Source organism: Akebia trifoliata, chromosome 4 (assembly GCF_017979445.1).
Source record: "Akebia trifoliata isolate Shusen 1 chromosome 4, ASM1797944v1, whole genome shotgun sequence".
NCBI classification, from domain to species: domain Eukaryota; kingdom Viridiplantae; phylum Streptophyta; class Magnoliopsida; order Ranunculales; family Lardizabalaceae; genus Akebia; species Akebia trifoliata.
The window spans coordinates 16,795,562-16,822,135 of record NC_141378.1 but is presented as its reverse complement, the minus strand read 5'-3'; the positions used below and the strand labels follow the sequence as shown (position 1 = coordinate 16,822,135).

Below are 26,574 nucleotides of genomic sequence, written 5' to 3'. Positions count from 1 at the left end.
CTAGAGGTGAATAAGAAACATAAATGCTTTTTCACTCGTATTTCAATAAATAGCATTTATGGTCCCATATACTTTCATGTCAAAAAGTACAATATTAGATTCCAGCCTGAGGTCACTTCAGCATATTTTTTAATGAATGCCATGGTTCTTATCTTATGATCATTAATTAACATCATTTAAGTATGTTTCATTGTCACAAATCTCTTCTTGGTGAAACCCAGCACGTGTTAGATCTGGGCAATTGCACGTGCACTTGCATGCTACTTACTTATGATCCGCACGTAGGGCCATCTAGTCTGGTGTACCGATCCAACCGGAGAGAGGACCTTTTACCGAACTTTTGACAGTTAGTTGGGATGTCCGTATCTAACTTTTGACTTCAGTCTTTTATGAGAGACTAATGTAAAATGATTAGAATGTCCTCACCTTCTAAGTAAAAAAAATCATGGACTTTCATAAAATCTTCGATATTTAAGATATTCTTGAAAGATTAAAGAAGAGAAAACACAATAAAGTAAAATATTTTTATAGAGATTCATAGTGAGATTAAATCCTAATCTCTCTTCAAAGGAGATAAAGAAAATGGGATAAGGAGTGGGGGCAAGTTAATTATTGTCCGTACTATATTTTCTTGGAAAGAAAAACACCACATCAAATCAAGAAAATTTTGAAGCCATTCGGATAAATTAAATGGTCAATTTTTCTTTTTAATTTAATCATCTTCAAGTTACTTGCATAGAAATAAAATAAACTTTTAATTACAAATTTGACCCACAAGCCCGGCTACGAGGGGTGAGGCAATGATACATGCAATACCCCACACAATCACACATGTTGAGTAAGTAGGGAAAAATGCTTGTGGGTAAGCCAACGAGGAGACTTGGACTCAAGACCTCTCCTTTTTTGGAGGAATGCCTTGGCCACTGCACCCAACGGTCATTGGTTAACAATCAATACAACTTGATTTTAAAATCCATCCAAAATCAAGAGAACTCGAGCCAGCAATATATGGATACTGGAGGTATGAGAGTGAGATATCCATTGTGAATCATTTTCCTCAATAACTTGTTTGAGATCTTTAAAACTCAATTAAGTTGACTAATTTTGATATTTTTTCAATATAAAATAATTATTTTTTAATAATTAAATATCTATAATATATATAAAATAAGATATTACAACTAAAAATGTATTAGTCCAATTTATAACAAAAAAAAATATTAGAATTTTAACTATGTAAATGTAGATATATTTATAAGAGATGGGGTTACATGAACTCCAAGATCACCTATCTATATGGACTGGTCACATGTCCACATGCACTTAAAAACCTAATCGGGTGCCACATGTTTATAGAGCATAAAATTCTTCTAAGAGTCCTGAAAAAAAAAAATTAAAAAACAAATCGTTTTCACCATTGAATTTTTATTTTAAATTTGTGAACTCAACGAGTCTAACTTTGAAGCAGCCAACCCGCTTCAAATTTCGAAGGAACCCTCTTCCTTATAAAACACATGGCATTTTCTATTTATTTCTTGACCTTACATTTCCGCCAAATTTTTAAATATCTCCTTTGAAATGCCACATGGAATCCAATGGAGAGGATTTCTTTAAAATTTTAAAGCGGGTTTCCGCTTCAAAGCTTTTTCTGAACTCAATGATCATCCATTTTCAAAGTCTTAGATTGAATAAAAAAATTATTTTTATTTATAACTATTTTTTTCTACAAATGGACCTAACCTAAATCCTTAATTGGAGAAGACAGAGGTGTCATTTGGATCTATGTAGTAGTCCACATGGCTCAAATGAGAGACTCAGTCGTCGAGGCTCTACATAGTCCTTAGGTCTATGCAAGACGTATAACTATGTTAAGATTCATTATATACACCTTCAAAATCTATTTTACCTACCTAAAGTTCCCTAAAAAAAATGCTACCAAAAATGCACTTATCTTTATCTTAACAAGTACCTTGTATTGTGATGAAAATTACTTTCCTCCGTAAGGAAAGTTTCCGAACAAGATCACCTTATGGTATCCACAAGCATGATTTGATATCACAGCAATGTAAAGGATTAATAAGTAAACAATATTAAAATAAAGTCGTGCTGGGGTGACATAGGATTTACTGTGATTCTCACAATTTTGACATGGACATGCATACATAACTGTAGATGGTTTTTACTCGTATCGCGAGAAAATACATCTATGATTATATGCACATCCCACGTCACACTTGTGAGAATCGCATAAATATGCTGTGTCATTCCAGCATTTTCCTAAAATAAAATAATTTTTCACCGTTGAATTTAATTTTAAATAGTTCATTTGTCATTTCACTAATGCTAGGGTGACATACGATTTGCTGCACTTCTTACATTTCTGACGTGGAGGTGCACAGATAACGCTAGATGCTTTTTTTTACAATCAAACCCTAAAAATGATTTTTATTTATTTGTTAGAATCTGAGTTTTGTTTGGTGAAATTTGTAGGGTTGTGGTGTTGACGATGACATGATGTATGTGGTTCAACGATCCTTGAGTAAAATTTCAAATATTATTAAAAGGCTAACCATTCATTCTCAATTTATTACGAAACTATCCCCTGTCCAAGCTGTAAAATCCGCGTCGTGTCTCCTTCTCTTCACCTTCACTACATCTCACTGGTATTACGGCGTCCTTGTGGTCTTCCCTCTCTCTCTCTCTCTCTTAAATGATGATTAATTCATAAAATTATAATAAACCAATATAACTAAGTCACTTCCTCCTCTGCTACATTCTCTCTCTCTCTCTCTCTCATGTTCTCTCGCAACCTCCTCTTTTCATAGAAACAGAAGGAAAGTGGGTCGAAGAAGAAAGCCTTTTCAGATCTAAAACGATTCTCTGCCAATAGAGGTGCGTCGATTCTCACCAATTCGATCACCTCATTTTCGATCTATTTGTTCTACATTTATCTTGTATAAGTCTCTACAGATATGTAATGAGGTTTTCTTGTTTGTTTCTTGTTTTTGAGCTGAATGTGCTTGTGTTTTCTTAATATTTAGATGAAAAATGTGGAAATCTCTCTATATTTTGGTGAACTTGACGTAGATCTAATGTGCATTGATGCGTTCGTTTGGTTCTGGTTTTGTAATTTTGATTTTAATTTTTTTTGTGGATTTCATGCTTGTTTCTTGTTTTTAAGCTGAAAATGCTTCTGTTTTCTTAATTATTGGATGAAAAATGTTGAAATCTCTCCATTTAGGTGAATTTGACGAAGATCTAATGTGCTTTGATGTGTTCATTCGGTTCTGGTTTTGTAATTTTAATTCTAGTGTTTTTTTGTGGGAAGCTGATTTAGATCTGAATTGATTCGAATTTCTTGAGCTGATTTCTGGTTTGAATTCTTTGATTGTATGGCTTAGAAGGTTGTGGCGTTCTCAGCTTTATAAAACAACTGTTTTTCTAAGTGTGTGTTTGGCAACACTTCTGAAGTCTGAATGGAGGTGGTCCACCATTCAAATTCAGACTTCAGATCTGTGAAACATGCTTGTTAAATTTCAGATTTCAGAATAAGAAGTTGATTTCAGCGAAAAAAATTCAGCGATAGAAAGTCGCTGGAGGGTAGTTCTGAATTCTAAAAAATTTATTTTTACCTAAAAAACCCTTACCTCCTCTCTCTTCTTCATCTCCTTCCTCTCCAACTCGGCTGTCAAGATAACAATACTTGACTGGTTTTATTGAAATTTCGGGATTAAGGTTTGTGGGTCATATCACTCCGATCGGATTCTAGATAAAACCACTGTAGAAAGAGAAACCCAGGTCAGATTTCTAGGTTTAAAATCTAGGATTCTCTCTTATAGTTAGATAACCTAAAATTTCAGTTCTTTGGAATCAAAGTGAGAACTAAAGAAGAAAGACTATCAGAACAACTGATTTCTTCACAAACACAGGTAAATCAAGCTTTCCCGGCTAAGATCAGAAAGATTTCACCCCTAAATCGCATGAGAGAAAGACGAGAAGAGTGGGGAGAGAGAGAGAGAAAGAGAGAGAGAGAGAGAGATGAAGAGAAGAATAGAGAGAGGGTATATTAGAGATAGATCAGTTTATATACACAGATGGCACGAGTTTTATGTTTTTTTTTTTTTAAAGCTGTTTATTGGCTTTATCATATATCATACTTTTTCAATTTGACTTCTGACTTTTATAATGACTTGTGAAATTTTGAAAATATCCCTTTGTTGATCATGTTATTATTTTATCGGATTTGAACAATGAATAGTACAATATCAAAGTGGCTGTTTGATACCCTTTTTAAATGCGACTTCTACTGTGTTTGCGTCTAGAAGGCGCTTTTTAAAGTCGAATGCCCTGTTTGATAGCATTTTGAAATCGTTTGATTTTTTGAGGATATTGTAATCTTCTTAGTTGTATCCCCTCAAAGTGGGGGAGGTTTCAGAAAAATCGAGGAATAAAATTCGTTTATCCAACCTGAAAATCTTTAAGGTAAGGCTTGGTTGTTGTTTTAGAGAAAATTGTGTATACACTCGTACGGTTAAATTTTGAATTAGAAAACCTCTCAAAAGTGATATAAATTTTATCCACCGAAGATGTTAGTTTTGAGAAGTATTGTTGTAAATGGGTCTATAAAAGGATAACAATATGTTATGTTTTTTTATTAATAATTTATTAAAATTATAAAAGGGTAATGTTGTCAAAATGACCATTATGTTTTAAAATTCTATTTGTAACCAGAAGCTCTTAAAATTATAAACAAACAACTTTTCCAGAATAAGATTCCAGATTTCAGATTTCAGACTTCAGATTTCAGACTTCAGACTTCAGACTTCAGACTTCAGAAGTGTTACCAAACATACCCGGCGTTAATTCTGACTTCAGAATTCTATTTGGGGTTCATTTTGTTGTATATCTTTTATTTCTAATTTAAAACTTCTTTCTGTTCTATTGCTTCAAACAAAGATTTGAATATTAAATGCGCCTTCTTTGTGTGATTTGGTTGATGAATTTGTTTCATTTGGCTCATAAAAACCGACTATATAGCTGTACTTGTTAGATCTCTATTCTAAGCTCTTCTCTGTTATAATTTCAACTATAAAGTTGGATTCAATCGTCAAAAAAGAGGATTTGATTGAGTATGGAGGAACAAAAGACCATTTTCATATTGCTGTGACAGCTGCTTATTTATTCTGTTTTTTTAGTGGAATAGCTTCTTTTCTTTTTTCTTTTTTTTTACACTTTCCTCTCTAGATTAGTGATTTTTTGTCACTGTTTTCGGGTTTAGCTTTCCTACATATCAGATTTAATCCCCATTTTTTATGGAGTTCTTTCTTGTTGCAAAAATGGCATCCCAACAAGCCTTAACTGTTCTTTATATATATATATATTTCTTGTTATCATAGAGAGCTGTTAATTCTACTTGTGATCTTATTACAAGTTTGTTAGATATGTAATATGTTGAATTGAGAATGCTAAAAATGGCACCCCAACCGGCCTCAAATGTTCATGATAAATATAATTTTTTTTTTCTTTCTTTCTTGTTATGATAGAGAGCTGTTAATTTCTAGTTGTGATTCTGTTACAACTGTATTAGATGTGTTGAATTGGGAATGCAATGAAGACAGAAGATATTTCTGTTGAATGTATCTAATTTTCTTCTCTTTTCTTTCTTTTTTCCCTTACTTCAGGAATGAACTTTTGAGGGATAATTTTCATGTAAAGAAACAAAAATGGCATTTAGTAAACATGCCCGAACGGATAGTAGGAGGTCAGCCTCATCCTACTGTTCAACAGTCACTATGGTTGTATTTGTTGCTCTTTGCTTGGTTGGTGTTTGGATGATGACATCTTCGTCTGTAGTTCCTGTGCAAAATGTAGACTTGCCTTCTCAGGAGGAGAGCAAAACAGAGATGAAACAAGAAGCAATTGATACTGAAACGCAACAGTTTGATGATGGTCCTGGGAATTTACCTGAAGATGCAACGAGAGGAGACACCAACACTAACAGCAATACTAACACTGATGTCCAAGAGGATCAACAAGTATCTCTGCAAACAACAGAAAATAACTCTGAAGAAAACCAGGAAGGGGGGAAGCCCAGGGATGAAAAGATCAACTCAGATGGTACATCAAAAACGGAGAGTGAAAATGACAGGAATGGGAAGGGAGAAGGTGGGGAATTCAAGGGAGAGAATGGGGAGTCTAATTCAGAAGATGGAGAAAGTAAAACAATCGGTGGTGAAATGAATGCTAATGGACAAGTGGAATCTGATGAGAGTTCGGGTGACAATAAATCTGAATCGGGGGAGACTGAGAAGAAAACAGAATCAGAGGAGAGCTCAGATGACAAAAAGAATGAATTGGAGGAGACTCAGAAGAAATCAGAATCAGAGGAGAGTTCGGACGACAAGAAATCTGAATCGTGGGAGACTCAGAAGAAACCAGAATCAGAGGAGAGTTCAGACGACAAGAAATCTGAATCGTGGGAGACTCAGAAGAAATCAGAATCAGAGGAGAGTTCAGATGAAAAGAAATCTGAATCAGAGACTCAGAAGAAATCAGAATCGGAGGAGAGCTCGGGTGAAACAAAACAGGACGGTAAAGATGAGGGTCAGATTGAAGAAAGCCAAGAGAAACCATCTGGAAGCTACGGTGATAACAATACAGATGGCCATGCGAAAGACCAGGCTTCCAATGAGGTCTTTCCTGATGCTGCCCAGTCAGAGATTCTAAATGAGACTACCACTCAAAATGGGGCGTGGTCGACTCAGGCCACAGAGTCAAAGAATGAAAAGGAAGCTCAACAGTCTGTTGGGAGCAAAGAGGATGGTTCTTATGTGTACAGCTGGAAGGTTTGTAATGTCACCGCCGGACAAGATTACATCCCTTGCCTTGACAATTTGCAAGCCATTAAGAGCCTCCGGAGTACTAAGCACTATGAACATCGAGAAAGGCATTGTCCTGAAGAAGCCCCCACCTGCCTTGTTTCTCTTCCTGAAGGATACAAACGGTCCATTGAGTGGCCCAAAAGCAGGGAAAAGGTAGACCACTTATGTACCCTTTTGCGTTCAATTGATAAATCATTTTTCTTTGTAGTTTCATTTCATTGAGAGGGATTTTTATTGCTTGTATCTCTTGCAGATATGGTATTATAATGTTCCTCACACCAAGCTTGCAGAGGTAAAAGGCCATCAAAATTGGGTTAAAGTTAGTGGTGAATACCTTACATTTCCTGGTGGTGGAACACAGTTCAAGTATGGCGCCCTTCATTACATCGAGTTCATTCAGGACGTAAGTGCTTCTTACTTTCCCATCCCCTTCTCTTTCTACCTTTTTTAATATTATAAAGTTTTTGTAATGATACTTGTAATAGAGTAACATATTCTTGTCGACGTGGCAAACAAAAAAAAATGATAAAGAGTCAAGAAAATAACTAATAGTACAATAAGAAGTGATAATAATCTTTTGCTATGAAAATCTGAGGTCGTGGATTTAAATCCGTCCCCCCCCCCCCCTACCCTAAAAAAAAAAAGAAAAAGAATAATAATAATAATAAATAAGTGGAAAATGATTTTTTTTAGTGTAAGAATAGTGAACAAGTATCCATGTATCATCCAGTTACGGCATCAGTGTCTTATCATGTTGGTACGATACAAAGATCATATTGAATTTTCCTTTTTTCATAGAGTATTCTAAAGTAAAGAAAAAAATGCATTTAGAATATGTTGATATTCTTATAAAAAAAATTGTAATCTGGTGCTAGTCTTAAAATTATGAGAACGAACTTTGACCATTCTGAAATATTTTCAATTTAAGAGTTCAAAATGCTAAATTGTTTTTTTTTCCCCGTTAAATGGGAGAGGGTTTCCTAGCACAAATAAAATTTAGTTGAACTCACTCTGCTGATAGGACAAATCTAAATGGCAATTTAATCACTTATTATAAAAGAAGGATATGTACTCGTGGCATTATTTGTCAGACCATTTACTCTATTTTATTTATTTAAGATTTGCTTCTTTCTCTTCAATCCGTAGTCTATGCATTTAGTTCCTCACTCAGATAAATACATGTCTGCCATCATGAGAGTTTCTTCTCTTGTTCCTACAATCTGCTTTCTGACTAGTTTGTGATTTTATCCTCCAAACAAGAACTCTGCTCAACACTGTCTTACTAAAATTTATGCGCAACATGGATGTACATGGTCTTCTCTGCAGGCTGTGTCTGATATAGCATGGGGGAAACGGACCCGTGTAATACTGGATGTCGGATGTGGTGTGGCCAGTTTTGGGGGATATCTCTTTGATAAAGATGTCCTTACCATGTCATTTGCTCCCAAGGATGAACATGAAGCTCAGGTGCAATTTGCACTTGAAAGGGGTATACCAGCTATATCAGCTGTGATGGGTACCAAGAGATTACCCTTCCCTGGTAGGGTTTTTGATCTTGTTCACTGTGCAAGATGTAGGGTGCCCTGGCATGTTGAAGGTATTTTCAATATTACAAATATTATTATAATTTTCCATTTTATTTTGTTCTGGGAACTCATGTAATTTAAAATATTCAGGTGGTAAACTTCTCTTAGAGCTGAATCGTGTGTTGCGACCCGGTGGTTACTTTGTGTGGTCCGCAACTCCAGTTTATCAGAGACTTGAAGAAGATGTTGAGATCTGGAAAGGTAGATTACTTCCTTATGAAGTCACTATGTGTTTAAGAGAGAATTGGTGTATCGGTTCTAATAAATATGCTTGTTATGGAAATTAACTGCAGCCATGTCTGAACTCACAAAGAAGATGTGCTGGGAACTATTGGTGATTAAAAATGATACAGTCGACAAAGTGGGTGCAGCAATATACAGGAAACCTTTATCTAACGAATGCTACGATAAAAGACCAGAAAATGAGCCTCCACTGTGCCAAGAATCTGATGATCCAAATGCAGCCTGGTATCTTTTTTGTTAGAGGATTATGTTAAAGAGTAGTGATCCAGACCGATGTCCCATTCCTATTGTTGTGCAGAAGCACCCAAATACCTTACGAATCAGACGATGAACACAAAGAAATCTATTCAAAAGAGAAGAAAGAACACCAAACACACAAGAGACGAGATATTACGTGGTTTGGAAAAATTGCCTAGATCCACGGCCCACAAATCCGAAACCTGCATACCTCCACGAAAAGTAACCTGAGATTAGGGCCATAAACAACACCTATAGCAATGTATGGTATCCAAGTGGCATGTTTCAATTGGAGATTAAACACATCGGGCTGCATGCCATGTAGAAAATGGTTTGGTTAAGAGCCTGTTGCGTTTTCATTCCAACCAAAACGTGTCACATAGACATTGTTCCTATTCTATAGGTGTTGAGTGTATATGTTCCTCCACTCTGGAATGTGTCATACCACAGTTAAGCCCCGTGACCCTCTTATGTTCATAGTTCTCTCCCTCTCCGACAGATCATTCTTTTGGAGTAGTTGGTTGGTTAACAATAGGAACAGGACACCTTACCTGATCTTGATTCTCTGTTAAATTCATTTTTAAGTGTTAATCCTTAAAGCTTCCTGGCACTTCTTTATTTGGTTGTAGGAATGTGCCATTGCAGGCATGCATGCACAAATTGCCAGTAGATGCATCTGAGCGTGGGTCCCAATTGCCAGAGCAATGGCCCGAAAGGGTGGAGAAATCACCTTATTGGTTGAAGAGTTCTCAGGTTGGAGTTTATGGCAAACCAGCTCCAGAGGATTTCACTGTGGATTACGAGCATTGGAAACGTGTTGTGACCAAGTCATACCTGACTGGGATGGGAATCAACTGGTCTACAGTGAGGAATGTTATGGACATGAGATCTGTCTATGGAGGGTAAGCAAAATTAATTTGTGGCTCTCAATCTAAATGCTCAGAGTATTATTGATAGTCACTGATTTTGCATAATTTAGTGATGTTAGGTATTCGTTAGTTAAGATTAGAATGTGTGAGCATTAGGTTTGCATTGTGGTCCTAAGCCAGGATAAAGGAAATATTATCAAACCCTTACCATGAATCTGAATCATTGTTTTTCAAGACATTTCATACCATACAAGCAAATATATAGACTTGGAGCTATAAATTTGTGGGTATTTATAGTCGTTAGACATTTTGTGTCTTTTATCTCGGCCGTTAGATTAAGCTTTAATCCAATGGTTAGGATAAGTTCCTCTTTTGGAACCCTCTAAATATAATGTTATTGGATATTTTTTATGAGGATTAGGGTTTTCTTTTGAGAGAAAGGGAGATGGTTGTACAAGGGTTTCAGGGCTTGGGTTTGGGACTAAAACCCTGGGTTTTTTTTTTTTTTTTTTTGTATTATTTTCCTTTGATTTCTTAGTGAAGAAGATAGGATATATCCGTGGACATATGCATCGTTGCTGAACCACATAAATCTTCATGTTCTTTGGTTTGTTTTTTTATTTTCTTTGTAATTGTATAAAACAGGGACCTCCAAATTCACATCTTTCTCTCTCAAATGTCATGAATTTTGCTCTTCTTTATCTTTTGCCATATAAATCCTTTACAGTTGAAAATCAAGTAAATTATCTTTATTCTCACTTATTGCTACTCTAATTGTGCTTTCTCACGGCTGTGTATACAGTTTCGCAGCAGCTCTGAAAGATTTGAACGTGTGGGTCATGAATGTGGTCACAATTGATTCGCCAGACACGCTTCCCATAATTTATGAACGGGGTATGTTTGGTATCTATCATGATTGGTGTGAATCTTTTAGCACCTACCCAAGATCCTACGACCTTCTTCATGCTGATCATATCTTCTCTAAGCTCAAGAAGAGGTTTGATAACTTATATTCTCAATAAAAGAAATGCTCGCACTTCATTTGTTTACTTTATGGTAGTACTGTTTGTTCATTTTTCTTTATATTATGGTCTTATTCCGGGGGATTGGTTTTTGGCTGCAGATGCAACTTAGTGGCGGTGTTTGCAGAAGTTGACCGGATACTTAGGCCAGAAGGAAAGTTAATTGTCCGTGACAATGTTGAGACCATCGGTGAGGTGGAGAACATGGCGAGGTCATTGCAGTGGGAGATCCGATTGACTTTCTCGAAGAACAATGAGAGTTTGCTATGTGTGCAGAAGAGTATGTGGCGACCCAAAGAGGTAGAGACAATCATATCGGCCATTGCTTAAGCTTACTACTCCCAAATCATGAAGATTAGGTATTCTTTTGTCACTTTGTTTTGTTTCCTAATATCAATTTCTGATCATTGTAATTTCCTCTTATTCCATGTATTATTCAAATTTTTTTTTTCTTTTTTTTCAAGTGTGGAATTCTGAAATTTTTTGACAATTCTTGGATGAATATTACATAAACCCTACTAGGGTATTTATAGAGATTACATTACATCAACCAAGATATGGAAATTAACATAATATATAAATATTCCACTTTATTAATATTCCTAATGTAGAATATCCTAATTGATATTACTACATTAATTATTTTCCATCACTGCCTTCCTTTTGTGATGAGATACATTGTATCTCATGCATCATATTCTCTTACAAATCACCACTAGTTCAAATTCCTTTGTTTAGTTTCTTTCAAATGGGGTAACCCAGAGTTTTGACTGTAAAATCCCATTCAGAATCAAATGGAAATCTATGCATTCTTGAAGAGGAAAAGCCCTTATATACCTTAGAAATTCTCAACACATTCACTATTTTTTTTTATTATTAATTTACTTTATCAGGATCAAGGAGACCTTGATTTTATATATATTCTGCGCAAAGTCTGAAATGTCCGGGGATTATTTTTTTGGCTGATCAAGCAATGAAATGTACTAATGACATTTCTTTTTATCAGCAGTACTGATGAATTGATTGTGTGCCAGATTCAAGGCGTACCCCCTAAATATACATCTAATAGAAAAGGAAATTTTGAAATCCATAATTTCTTCAAAGAGTCGTGCTGGAGTGACCTCATTTCGCACTTTCCTGACGTGGAGGTGTGCACAGAACCATAGATGCTTTTCACTCCTAGCTCGATGAAAAACATTCATAATTCATACACACCTCCAAGTCAGAAAAGTGCAAAATGAGGTCAATCTTTGAACGAATCTTTGTGATATGATGTGATGAGCATTGTGGAATATACGGTCGAAGAGGTTAAAAAAAAGGGGCAAATTTACCAAAACATGCACCGAATATTGAAAAATTATCAAAATGGTAAATTACCGTTTTTGAAAATATTTTATTTTACCAAAACAGTGTTTAATGCCAAAAATACCCATTTTATAAAACAATATGTGTATCCCTGTTTAAGTAAACAGATAGAAATATAATTGTTTTAGTACAGAATGAAGAAATAAATTAAATCTTGAAGGGAAACATCACTATACTATGATAGTTATATTTCTATCTGTTTACTTAAAGTGGGGGATGTGTATATTATTTTATAAAAAGGGCATTTTTGCATTAAATACTGTTTTTACCATTTTGATAAGATAAAATGTTTTCGAAAACGGTAATTTATCATTTTGATAAAGTAAAATATTTTCAAAAAAGGTAAATTATTATTTTTGAAAATAAGATGTACAATGTACCGTTTTGATAAATAAGTTCAAAAATTGTATCATTTTGGTAAATTTTCCTTTTCAAAAAATCACTCTAAAAATTGAAGTCAATTGAGTTTTGTGGGAAGAAGAAAAATCAAGATTTTTCTGTTAGTGATTGAAGACATGCATTTAATTTTTTGCTAGTCTCTCAAAGAAGACCACGGTCAAAGAAGTATCTCATCAGTTTGAATACCCCCAATATATACCTAAATACACACCTTAACATTGCTTCTTCTTTTTTCCTTCCTACAAGTCTACAGTTGTTGAAGAAAGATATTGCAAAATTACTAAAACAGTTATTTATTTAGTCAAAACCATTGATTTAGCATTTTTTTAAATATTTAAAAAAGTGGTCATATATCTAATTTCATAAAATTTTCTTTTAACTAAAACGATTATTTGATTTATGTAGTATTTGTGTAGGTAAATTTTGATTTATCCGACCTCCACTACTATCGAGGTTGAATGTGGACCCGTGCATCCCTGCAAAACGTCCGACAATCAAGTCAAACAAAAGCTCAAGAAAGAAGTGTATAGAAGGAATTCCCGTGTTGAAGTTGTACATCTTTTTAAGTATCCAAAACCTTTTTGTAGAGTTGTTATAATCTTCACTCCCTGATTCTAATCTTAATTTAAGCATGGACTATTATATCTTGATTTTAGCACTAGTTCCATTATTTTATTCTTGCTGCGTTTCATAAGGTTGATAACGTATTTTCCTTTCAATTATGCTTCAAGATTTTTAGGGAATCCTAGTTTTAATTTTTATCTCTAGTTTGATCGGTCGACTTTCATTATCTAACCTTCAAATGGTTGGCCTTCAATTGGCCAACTTTCGAACATCCAACCTTAATTCTATGTACCATGTGTCGCTATTTCATAGGGTGAAATTTTTCCTCCCACAACACTTGTCAGGTACTTATCTTCGTGAAAAGATAATTATGAATCTAATATATGATCCTTTTCGTAAATAAAACTAGAAGGATTGATTCAACAATTTTTGCTAAATATATAGAAAAATTATTCATTAATTTTGTTGTGGTTAGATCCCAAGTTACACACGGAAATCCAATTATTGAAATTAATCCATTCTAACACCAAAACAATTAATCTCAACAATTAAACCCTAAGAATATGTTGCAAAGTAAATACAAGTAATAATATATAGAGTAGAGAAATGAACACACCCACAACACAAAATATACGTGGTTCACCCACAATGGTGTTATATCCATTGGCAAGTCGATAAGTAGAAATTCACTACTCAAAGAAGAAATTACAAGTATGGAGGTTTACACTTACCTCCAACTCTCCAATGAGATCCACAAAATCTCTACACTCAATTCTAGTAAGAACCCAAATAAAAAATCAATCACATTCCCGTCGTTACAAGCCTGTGACTACAATGTGAACATCACCTTCAAGAACCTTGAGCATCTATGTTTTACACAAAAAAAAAAAAGAATATCCACGTAAAGATTTAATTCTTTCTGAAACTCTCAACAAAGAGAAAATCTCATTTTAAAGAAATCCCATTTTATGGACAATAACAATTATCTAGGGACCCTCTTTTGTTTCTCATAAGTTAATGACAAGAAAAATATCCTACATAAGAGGAAAAGCTCATCACCCATTAAAAATAAAAAAGAATAGTGATTTTATATCACTAAACCCAACAAATTCTTTCAAAATTCTTGATCCTTTTTAAAGAAAACCATATAGGATTTTTTCTTGATCTACAACTATTACATAGTCGAGGAAATTCGATGGTTCTCTGTTCACAATGTTATCTCAATTCATTGTATTAAGGCCTTTTCATCAAATCCTTAGTGTGGTAAGGAAAATGTTGGGTTTTGTAGTATAAAATCACCACTCTTTTGTTTTTTGAGGTGATGGGTTTTTCCACTTAAGTGGGAGAATTTTAGGTATGGTATTTTCATTAGCTTATGAGAAACAAAAGGGTTCCCTAGATGATAATTATGGTCCATAAAAGGGGGTTCCTTTAAAAGGGATTTTTCTATTTTGTTAGAAGGTGTGAGAAAACATTGAGTCTCTATGTGATATTGTGAATTTGTTCTTCTCTTGTAAAACTTAAAAGTTCAAGATTCTCGAGGGTAATCTACACATTGTTGTTGCGGGCTTGTGACGCGAGAGCGAGTTTGATTTCTTGTTTGGGTTCTTATTAGATTTGGGTGTAGAGATTTTGTGGGTTCCACCGGAGAGAGTTAGAGTTAAGTATAAACCTCAATTTTTGTAATTTCTTCCTTAATAATGAATTTCTACTTGCCGACTTGCTCGTGGTATATCTTGTGTTGTGGTTGTGTTCATTTCTCTACTCTTTTATTATTACTTGCATTTGCTTTGCAACACATTCTTAAGGTTTGATTGTTGAGATTGATTGTTTTGGTGTTAGAAGGGATTAATTTTAATAATCGAGTTTCTGTATGTGATTTGGAACCTAGCCACAATATGTGGTATCATAGTGTCCGGGTTGTGGATGCAAGATGTTTGACAAATTGCTTGTAAGTGATTTTTGCAAGAAAAATAACAAATATTCAATTTGAGGTGGAGAAATTTGATGGGAAGAATTTGATTTGAGGCACGGGCAACCATTCGTTTGTATTCAGTGAATGATGTGTTATTTAATATTGTCAGGGAAAAAATCAAAAGACTTATGGGTGAAGTTAAAAAGTTTGTATCAAAACAAGTCTCTAACAAATCGAATTTTCTTGAAGAGAAAATTATATTCCATGAGAATGAAGGAAGACACAAATATCTTAGAACACCTAAATGAGTTTAACAACATTATTTGTCAACTTGAAAGCATTAGTGTAAGAATGAAAATATAAGACAAGGAGGTGACTTTGTTATGCATGTTGCCGAAGTCTTATGACAATTTGGTCACTATTTTGAATTGTAACAAAAAAGATGCTCTTAACTTGGATGCGATGTGTAGTGCATTACTTGTTGATGAGCATCGAAAGAAGGCATCCTTGGAAAGTTCAGGAAACCTAGATATAAAGGCTCACATGTCAAGAAGCAAATCCAAGCATCAATCAATATTTAAAGGTCATTTTGACATGGAAAGTTGTTGGTATTGTGGCAAAATGAGACACATAAAAAGTGATTGTTGGAAAAGAAAAGAATCAGGTAAATATTCAAATTTTAACAAAGAAATGGATAGCGATAAGCAAAGTGTTAAAGGAAAGAAAGAAGTCAATCAAGTTGAGAAGTCTACATTTAGATTTATGGAAGATGAAGTGTTCATGGTTAGAGGTAATCACATAGTTAAATATTGGATTATTGATAGTGATGTTATTCAATACATGTGCCCCCATCAGTCTTGGTTTAATTCATATGAACTATGTGAAGGTGGTTTAGTTTTGAAGGGAAATAACTTAACTAGCAAAACGGTTGGAATTGACACGATAAGGTTGAGAATGTTTGATGGAATTATGAGAACACTAGAAGGTGTTAGACATGTGTCGGAGTTAAAAGAAGAGTTTGAGTTCTCTTTTCAAATTAGATTTGGATGGCTACAAATTCATTAGGTAGGGGTGGAGTTCTCAAGATCACCAAATGAGCATTGGTTTTCATCAATGGTGTATAGTTTGGCAACTTAAACAAGTTAGTTAGAGAAACGATGGTTGGAGATACAAATATGATGGGAGAAATGATGACTTTCCAATTCGATTATGGCATCAAAGGTTGGGCCAAATAAGAGAAGAAGGCATGGTGCGATTAATAAATATTGGAACCAAGAGAATTAAGTATATATGCTAATGAATACAGTTCAAGTAGAGAAGTTGGAGTGGAACTCGGCTCCTCGAGGTTTCAAGACAATATAGGCTTGATGGTTTGTCAATGGCATGTAGGTGATTCTCTATCAAATTGGAAATTATTGGGTTTGGTGGTATAAAATCACCACATTTTTTTATTTGTTGAGGTGATGGGTTTTTTTCCTTATGTTGGGGTATTTTGGGTATGGTCATTTCATTAGTTTATGAGAAAAAAGGGATCTCTAGATGATAGTTATGGTCCATAAAAGGGATTTTTCTCTTTTATTAGAGAGTGTGAGAAAACATTGAGTATCTATGTAAATTTATTCTTCTCTTGTAAGATATAAAAGTTCAAGGTTCTTAAGTGTGATCTATATATTGTTGTTGCAGGTTTGTGACATGAGAGTGGAGTTGATTTCTTGTTTGGGTTCTTACTAAAGTTGGATGTAAAGATTTGGTAAATTCCATCGGAGAGACTTGAAATTAAGTATAAGCCTCAATTCTTATAATTTCTTTCTTGAGTACTAGATTTATACTTATCGGCTTACCCGTGGATGTAGTTCCAGTGTGGGGGAACCACGTATATCTTGTGTTATAGTTATTCTATTCTCTTTATTATTACTTGTATTTGTTTTGCAATATATTCTTGAAATTTGATTGTTAAGATTGATTGCTTTGGTGTTAGAAGGGATTTGTTTCAATAAATAAGTTTCGTGTGTGGTTTGGGATCCACTCACAGAAAACCTCCATTTTGACACAAAATTGTGAATTGCGTTCTTGAACCTTTGACTTTTTGACTCAGTCAAAATTCAAATGCGAAAGAGTTCAAATTCTTTACATTCACGAGTTATATAACAACTCTACTCCCTATCCCTTTTCGTTCCACTTGTCACATTCATTTAGATCCATCTTGGCTTAAATTAAAAACAGACTGAGTGGTGTTTTGTAGGAATTTTTTAATCCTGGGTTTTGAACTTATCTATGTCAATCACAAGTGTATAAGAATTTTTAGGTTGCTACGATTAATCACATATTTGACCTAATCTATCTTACATTTGGGTCTAATCGAATGGTTGTTTGTGAGGTCATCTGATTTAAAAATGGAAAATAATGCTGAGTATCCCTAGCTCAAGATCGTTGGATAGTCCTTTAGATTTGTTGGTTTGAATCCCGAGGAAATCTCATAAATGATATATATATATATATATATATATATTTTTAATGTTTTAGAAACCAGACTGAACCAGAGATTAAATCGGATCCAACAGGTTTTTGCCATAACGAACCGGGTTTTCATAAGAACCACCTATTTTTGCAAACTATTTTGAAATTCTTTCTTTTTTCATGATAAGAAAAATATCATACACATTTTTTTAAATTACACAATAAATATCAACCAAATTGAACTTGGCTTCAACAATGGTTTAACTAATTCTACAAATTTTTAGTCTGATGATCATCAGTTCGTTTAACAAAATATTGCTAAATTACTTCCATTTTTTTCAAATAAAAAATCTATCATTTTTTAAATGGAATTTTTTTTATTTATATTAGAATTTTTGGGACCAAATTTTGGACCCTATAACATGGGTTTTTTTTTACGTATATCTAGATCCATCAATGGATCAGATCATATAAAAAATCCGATCCGCTCCAATCCAATCACTTATTTTCTGTATTGAAAATTTGGGTTCCGATAAAGAGCTGATTTGATAACCTATTGGATTGTGTGATATATGGTATGTAAACCATATTGTGTCTTTTATTTTAGTTATGGGATTTATTTATATTTTTTATATCAAATCCAATTTAATTTGGCTTGGACCCAATCTGATTGTTATAGGATTTAGATCCTAATAGTAAGATCCAATTTGATCCTTATGCAATTGATCCTAGATCAACTTCAATCCAATCCATTGAGAGACCTAACAGGATCGAGTTAAACTCGGCCCATCCTAGCAGGAATAAGAATTTAGACCTAACTCATGCACACGTGGCTCAGGCTTGGATTGAAAATAGGCCCACTGAGTAGTATTGGATCCGATTTGTGTAATTGGATCGACTAGCGTTGGTTTTATTTTGTTGCTGTCAATGGATTGGTTCATTTACCCAAAATCCAATTAATTTCATAGCTTAACCAAGGTATTGGGTTTTAGATAACATCCAATTTGATTATCTATTGAATCGGTTCTAGATCAACCATGTCATGATCCATTACAGGATTGAATTAATAGTGACATAGTATGTATATTGTATTATATAAAGTTTAATTTATTTTGTATATCAAATATATTTTATACGATCTGGATCCAATTCGAGTATTGTTGGTTTTAGATCTTAATAGTGAGATCCAAAACCCAATCTGGCAAGGATTCTACTAGTTCTTATCAGATCGGATTCAGATCCAATCTGATCCTCTTTGACATTGATCCAATATCGACCCGATCCATTGACAACCCCGGCCCATTAACATCATAGAAAAAGAACAATAACAACGTGGTGTTCATGTTAAAGTATTCCAGTCAGAAAGCAAACTCAAAAAAGAAAAGTCAGGTCAAGACAAAAACGTCAACGGTGGTGTACAGAGGGTGCGCATGGCTCATCACGAGGACTTTTCAAAGAAGTCTACAAGACTCTGTCTGGCTAGAGAACACAATCACATCTCTGCAAATCCGAAAATTTTCAGTTGGTAAGACTCTCTGCTTCTGTTCTTCTTCTTTAATATGGCATTTAAGCTTGCTTAAGGGATTGTTTGGATAGTTCTAAAGAAAAGTTACTTTTAAAGCTCTTCTTATTATGGTGCAAAAAAAGAATGATCCAAACTGACCCTTAAACTTTTTTCTGATTGTTGTTAAGTCTTTAATTTCTATTCCACCAAGAATTATCTTCCTCTTGTTAAGATTATTTATGTGTTTGGGTTGATTTGGAGATTTGAATTACGGTTTAAATGTTGAAAGTGGACTTAAAATGAGATTAATTTCGACCTGACCAAAAAATATATATGTAGAAGTGAAAATTAAAGATACCCTTTTTTTTCTAAATTTTTTATATAAGTCCTACAAATTTAATCTGATTTAGTATATATATTTTTGGAGGAATAGTTTGATTGGAGATGACCCGTTTGTTTATTTTGGTTGTGGAGGCTCAACTTTGAAGTGCTGGAGATTTTTAATTTTTTAATTTTTTAATTTTTATTATTGTTTGTGTGTGTGTGTGTGTGTGTGTGTGTGTGTATGTTGGGGGAAATTGTAGATAGTTTGATCTCTATAATGGGATCGGTCTCCTGGACCACTTTGAGAGTGATCAACCTGTAAAACCACAATCAAATTTCCATTCTTTCATTTTGATCTGTTAATTACAATCTGATAGATATGGACTCCAAAATAAATTTATACCTATCGATACTACCCGATAATAAGAACCTAACCAAAATATGGAGAACTAGATTTCAACAAGCCATACATCCCTAAGAATCAATCTCACTCATCTAAAAACAAAGTCTTCAAAAGACATTCCTCTGAAGTCGCTATGCAATGAGTTCTACTGAAATATAAGGTCTTGGCTGAAAAGAGAACCATGTCTTGGAGGTCCAATTTCTCCCTGCAAAACGCCCTTTTATTCCTTTCCTTCCATATTCCCCAAAGTGCCGCAAAGAGAATAAAACTTCATAATATGTGCCCTTGAGAAGAGATGGCATACGTGTGCCAATTGTATCCAACACCTTTTTAATTGTTTCTCATCTTAATTTATCGAATCATTAAACATATTTTAGCAATTCTATTCTCATAGTTGTCTTTGAATGGTTGTATGGGTAGTTTGATTGCTTTCTTATGCATCAAAACTTAGTCTAGTTTAATGTATCACATCTTTCCAACGGTTGTAGGGCTGTTATACCCTCCTGTTTTTAACCTTATTGATACATTGAACAATACTGATATCTTAAACCGCGCTTTGTGCTTAGCATCTATGGTGATTTTTTGAGATGGACAATCACATAAAAGATTCAGTCGGAAAAATTCATTGTTCCAATCTATGATGTTTCAAAGGATTCTCCAAAAATCTCTTTTAGCTATACTTTATGCATACATTCTCTAAATTAGCAGTTATTAACATACATTGAAGGTGAGTGTTCTTTACGGTTTTATATATATATATCATCTTTACAGCTATTTTGTACTTAACTAATTTGATCAACTCTTTTCCGGACCTTTAAGTTTTACCTTTATACATAGGATAAAGAACTTCTAGATATGGGGAATAGGGAATCGATGGATGATTCTTCTCATGATGAAAACTTTCAGCAGCCTCATTTATATACTGGGAGTTCAATGGATCCTAGCTATCGAAACAAGCAACCACCACACTTCATAGCTGATCATTTTAGCTCTCTTGAAGAGGTATTGATCATAACTTAATTTTCTTTTGGATTATCCTCATCAATTCAATTTGGTAGAAGCAATTATTTGGCCATTTTAATTATCGCTAATGTTGTATTAATGCGGCCCATTTCATTTCCTTTGTTTGTCGATTATGCAATTTATGGTGCATCATTCACAAAGCGAGGAAATTTGTTAATTTGTCAAACTAATTTTCTTTCTTTACTTATCAAAATATACATTTTCTTTTTTCATAATTTTTTGTGTCAAGTTAACTATCATATGGGAACTATTAAATATTTCCAACTTCAAATGCTCAACCCGTTTTAAGACTCCCGATGCTACTTTTTTGCCTTTATACGTGAATATTAAGGTATCGGTTTCAGTGTCTTTTTCTTTTTCAGCGGTTTAGAGGGGGGTGCAACACAATGACTTCCCAGCAGGTCACCCATCCTAGTAACTATAGATTTCTTATAGGACCCGGTGCATTAGTTGTATTTCAATATCTTCAGTCATTGTGGAAATAATACGATTTCATCAAAATGCCTTCTTTGGCCATAAAATCAACATTTATTAGAGCTAGTGTTTATGTATTTATCCTTGTGTGTGTTTGTATGTGTTCCCTTAAAATGTGAAATTCTAGTAAGTTTGTTTGTACGATTGTTGATATTCAGCTTCCTTTACCTTCTTTTCAATGAATGTTGTTAGTATTTATGCTGAATGTGTACAGGTTATTTCTGCGTTGAGAGACGCTGGCCTTGAATCATCAAATTTAATCCTCGGTATCGACTTCACAAAGAGCAATGAATGGACAGGTGATATAACTAGTTTGTTATATGTCTTAAAAATTATATCTCTATGTTTGCTACTTGAGCCTTAAATCGTTACCTTCAACATTTGTAGGTAAGCAATCATTTAACAGGAGAAGTCTTCATGAAATCGGTAGCACACCCAACCCGTATGAACAAGCAATTTCTATAATTGGGCATACGTTGTCTCCATTTGATGAAGACAATTTGATACCTTGTTTTGGATTCGGCGATGGTTAGTCTTCTTTCATAAATTTTCTTGTAAGAAAAACTATGGCATGACTTTTTTCTTGATTTGGTTATCCTAAATTCATAATTATTTTTTCTTATGTAGCATCAACAAATGATAAATCTGTGTTCAGCTTTTACTCTAATCATAGATACTGTCATGGTTTTAAAGCGGTTCTTGAACGATATAAAGAGATCGTCCCACATCTAAAGTTGTCAGGTCTGCAATTTTTTTCTCCCTTTTTTATATTTTTTCTGCAGTTGTATATTGTTGGTTTTGCCTTGACTTGGCTAAGAAGAAACTAGATTTTTTGTGAGTTGACAATCACTATGATTTTCTTTTGGAGCTGCTATTGGCACCCCAACTTTTACTTATTACACCCCAATTAAAAAAAAAAGTGAATGATTGAGAATAAGTAAAAATTGGGGTGCCAATAGAAGCTCTATTGCTTTTTTTTTTTTTTTTACTTGATTTCTATCTTTTGGATTTAGGATTTTATATGAGCTTAATCATAATTGAAAACAACTACTAAAATTGTCTGAAGGAGACTTATTATGTTTTGTACTGTTGGGATTATAATTTGAGCCAAACCCTTGTAATATTTGAAGAGTGTGTTTTAGTCTTTAATTAGGATGCATTGCGATAAATAATTTAAGAAGTAGGGGTGTAAGTACTAAAAGTTGGGGTGCCAATAGCAGCTCTCTTTTCTTATCCCTATCCTTGTTTGATTTTCACTGGCTTAATATCCAGGTCCAACCTCTTTTGCACCTCTCATTGATGCTTCAATTGACATCGTAGAGAAAAGTGATGGACAATATCATGTCCTTGTTATTATTGCTGATGGGCAGGTTGAAGATTTTTTTTTTTTAATAATTATTATGGTTCTTTTTTTCTTTCTTTTTACGTGCAAAAATAGCTAATACTCTTCTATTTTCTCTTTTACTTCGATTATTCATAGGTTACAAGAGATGGTACACCACCCGGAAAGTTTAGTCCTCAAGAACAAGCAACTATAAATTCTATAGTCAATGCTAGGTAAGATATGTTGAGTGTTGTGTTATCCGCCTCTACTCTCGGGTGTCACGTGCTCACGTATCGTGCGCCACTTTGACCTGTGACCCTCTTATATTCATAGTTATGCCTTCCCCATCAGATCGGTCTTTTGGGGTAAATGGTTGTCAACAAAATATTGGTAATTTGTCAAATTGCATTATATTATATTTTCCACACGTCTTATCATTAATATTTTTTATATTTCAGCCAGTTTCCTCTATCAATTATTTTTGTTGGAGTGGGGGACGGGCCTTGGGATGCAATGCATCGCTTTGACGATAATATTCCACACCGGGTATTTGATAACTTCCAGGTGCACAATAATTTCTTGGGTACTTAAAACAGCTCGGGTTTCTAATTCTTTAGTCATGCATATATGAATGTGACCTCGAGCATTTTAACTTCACCCCTGTGGCAACACCAAATGTCTTTCTTCGTACCCAAAAATATATGATCTTGATCCATGTGGCCATTGATCCATGTCGTTAAAATATTATTTTCATCCATTCGATTGAATACAACAACAAATTTGCATCATTTATGAAGCACAATGTACTGTAGGGTGATCATAATATGGTAATGGTTCAAAGAAATGGTCAGTTTTGGAACGTTTTGTATTCCATCCCAGAATAAAATATTGCTATACGTCTCAAACTTTTGAATGCATCACAATGTTCCATAAATGTATCACAATGTCTTCTAATGTTTTGTTATGGTTGATCTTAATTGTTTTTCCAAGTGAACTGACCACCTTCTGAGGTATGTCCAAAGGCAAGTTTTGTTTCACATATTCGCCAAAATCGCTCGTACTTTTTGAGATCCGACAATCCCTACCTTTTCAAATGAAAACCTAATCCCATTAAAATCAGATAGATTTTCTAGTGGAGAATACAGGTAAAGATGACCTGTTCTTTGGAATGGATCGAAGTTCTTTAGTGTCATTAGAGTTAACCACTTCTTTGCATGGTTTCAAAACTCATCCGAGACCGAGATGTATCACCCGAGTTATCTCGGTATCTGGCATGGACGAGACGGATAGACAAGTCAATTTTTTGTACGAGATTTAAAACCCCACATTCATTTTTTTTATTTTTAAACGAGACGTCTCTAACATATCGGAAAACTCGTCCAAGACGACTCGGTATTTGGCATCGATGAGACGAGATGCTAAACCGACTTTTAAAACCATGCATCTTTAACAAACATAATCTTTCACACCAATACAGGTCATCTTCCTCTATTCTGTTCTAGAGGAGGATTCTTTTGACTTTGCTTCCATTTGCGACATGTTCAGGTCTTTTATATGAATGAAGCAGGAGGATATTTCAAGGAAAGAAAAGCTTATCGCACAACGTTGCACTGAAAATCAAAGCACTTACCCTTTTTTGGTCTAAGCTTAATAAGGAATTTTGGAGTTTTTTTTATATTTTTTTAGAAGATGAAATTTGGAGTTTTTTCCTATGCCAAGTTTTAATATCTTGTTTCAATCATGAGAAAAACCGAATCAATCTTGACCAAAACATTTCTTGACATTCACATAACATTTGGGTTTTGTGGGGTCAATTTTTTCATTCTAGTCTTTGATCAAAACCAGAATTTTCCACCGAAACAGCATGAAACTTTGAACAATGACCCGTGGGTTCAGCTACTTTTCTTCTGATAAAATAGCACTTTTGCAGTTTGTCAACTTCACGAAGATTATGTCTGAGAACAAGGATTTGCCTAAAAAAGAAGCAGCCTTCGCTCTTGCTGCACTCATGGAAATTCCATTTCAGTACAGAGCCACCCAAAACCTCAGGATTACGGAGTGAGGACCATAATCCCGCTAATCTAATTAATTATTACAAATACGTTTCTTGATGACATTCAGCCGTGAACTAATCTACTCATGCAGAAGTGGTGAAGTTAAAAGGCCACGTACAAAGGTGCTTCCTCCTCCTCAAGAAGTGATTGAGCACGATAATGCAGCTAGAACAAATCTGCACTTGCTGAGCTTCGAACCAATTGAGCATTCAACCTCCACGGAACAGGTACACTTGGTACATTTTTATTTCTTGTGCTACAATTTTCTTAGTGTCAAAATCGGTACATATCACATATGACATTGAGAAATTTGCTTGTTTATTTGTTGAAGGACTGTCCCATTTGCTTGACAAATCCCAAGGACACGGCATTTGAATGTGGCCATCTGGTGAGCATTTCCGTAATGATCGTACATTATGTTTATTTAAAAATATAATGTGTGATAATTGCATATACAAGGCATTAAATTTCAATAATTTCCAAAACTTTCCCAAATAGCTAGTTTCACTTTCTCCAAGTACCGACATAGAGAGGTACCTTCATTTATTTTCTACAAAATCAAAATCTTAATTTGTTTCATGGGTTTTTTTTTTTTTTTAAATATTAATATTGCATTTCCACAAAAGTTTTAAAATTATAATCTACAAATTGTGTAATTTCCTCAAAATTCTTGGTTCCCATGAACCAATTTCCTACCCATGTTTATTTTCCCTAGAAATATTAAGTGTGCATATTATGTTCATATCGTACCTTGAAATTTTCAGAAAATGAAATATCTTGACTTCGTAAATTTTGAACCTTATATTTGGGAACGGCACCTAAATATCTTTCGCTTCTTTTTTTTTTCTTTTTCTGTTTAAGACTTGCAAGGGATGCAGTGATAACATATCGACATGCCCCATATGCCGCTCACCTATAACAAGACGCCTGAGAATTTTTTACTGAGAATAGAAGAAAGATGGCAGAAACCTACCAGAGGTTTTGGAAGTTTGCATTTGTAACAGAAATAAATGACAGCATTATAGAAGTACTGTAAACACTAGGGTTTTTAAATTTTAAAAAATAAAAACATTTGTATTGTTTTTTACCTGATCTGCCTTCTAGTTATCTCATAGTTGAGGCTTCACAGAAGTTGGTGACCAACACATCAAATTTAAGCATTATTGGCAATGCATGTTAGATCAGTAATTTTTACGCAGTATTTGATTTTTATGTTTCAACCAAGAAATTTCTGAATCAAGAGTGAAAAGTACAAGAAACTGTGTTATTTGGAATTAAATAGGTATATAATTTGCATTAAAAATACTCAGTGTAAGCATGGTTGAAAATTTTGTGTCCTTCAAGAATGTTTTGACAGCAATAACAAAATATGAATAGTTTGTTTTCTTTTCAGCTTTTCTCGTTGATTGAAACAATGCCTCAAAACAATTTGGATGGTAAGACCAAACTAAAGGTAATGCTCAATGCAGATGTAAACTTTTTTTTTTTTGACAAGATAAAAAATTTCATTGATAACTATTGTTCAGGAAACGAGAACAAGAAACCCAGTTACAAGTATCTAATTGATCAAAATGTTACAAACCAATCCCATCTATCCCATGGTTTCAGAACTCATCTGAGATTGAGACGTATCGCTTGAGTCGTCCCGATAACATGGACAAGACAGACAAGTCAGATATTCGGATGAGATTTAAAACCCCATGTTCATTTTTCAAATTTTTGAACGAGATGGCTCAAACGTATCGTAAAACTCACTTGAGACAACTTGGTATCTGGCATGGATGAGACACGAAAACAAGGTTTAAAACCATGCTCTATCCAAACACATGGATGACACACTAGGGGCTTTGGTATGTCCACTTTATTCAACCAGACACATAAATGGCATGGCTATAATTTGCAAGCCTCATTGGACAAACCTCAATAATGT

The 26,574-nt window shown here is 34.2% G+C and overlaps 2 protein-coding genes and 1 long non-coding RNA gene across 4 annotated transcripts; 2 read left to right on the top strand and 1 right to left on the bottom strand.

Annotated features, from left to right (window-relative positions):
• Positions 1-2,592: 2,592 nt before the first annotated feature.
• Positions 2,593-13,244, top strand: LOC147404198 (putative methyltransferase PMT24). Of its 2 annotated transcripts, none has more exons than XM_086440057.1 (10): positions 2,593-2,892; positions 5,682-7,034; positions 7,135-7,284; positions 8,208-8,478; positions 8,558-8,668; positions 8,761-8,935; positions 9,577-9,849; positions 10,619-10,813; positions 10,940-11,197; positions 13,019-13,244. In XM_086440057.1, the coding sequence occupies exons 2-9, from the start codon at positions 5,724-5,726 to the stop codon at positions 11,166-11,168; spliced, it is 2,715 nt and encodes a 904-aa protein (XP_086296183.1). In that variant the 5' UTR covers positions 2,593-2,892; positions 5,682-5,723; the 3' UTR covers positions 11,169-11,197; positions 13,019-13,244. The 2 variants fall into 2 exon arrangements, with proteins under 2 accessions (XP_086296183.1, XP_086296184.1); XM_086440058.1 differs by having other exon boundaries at positions 13,008-13,244.
• LOC147404199 (uncharacterized) lies at positions 3,445-4,418 on the bottom strand. The gene is made up of 2 exons (XR_015177715.1): positions 3,648-4,418; positions 3,445-3,513 (listed from the first exon to the last, which is right to left on the bottom strand). It is a non-coding gene; the product is annotated as an uncharacterized LOC147404199 (long non-coding RNA).
• Positions 13,245-18,906: 5,662 nt separating the features above from the next.
• RGLG3 (Copine (Calcium-dependent phospholipid-binding protein) family) lies at positions 18,907-25,733 on the top strand. The gene is made up of 12 exons (XM_086440056.1): positions 18,907-19,063; positions 20,607-20,771; positions 21,481-21,565; positions 21,654-21,794; positions 21,894-22,007; positions 22,539-22,636; positions 22,747-22,823; positions 23,049-23,154; positions 24,521-24,648; positions 24,736-24,871; positions 24,976-25,032; positions 25,506-25,733. The coding sequence occupies exons 2-12, from the start codon at positions 20,625-20,627 to the stop codon at positions 25,587-25,589; spliced, it is 1,173 nt and encodes a 390-aa protein (XP_086296182.1). The 5' UTR covers positions 18,907-19,063; positions 20,607-20,624; the 3' UTR covers positions 25,590-25,733.
• Positions 25,734-26,574: the final 841 nt, after the last annotated feature.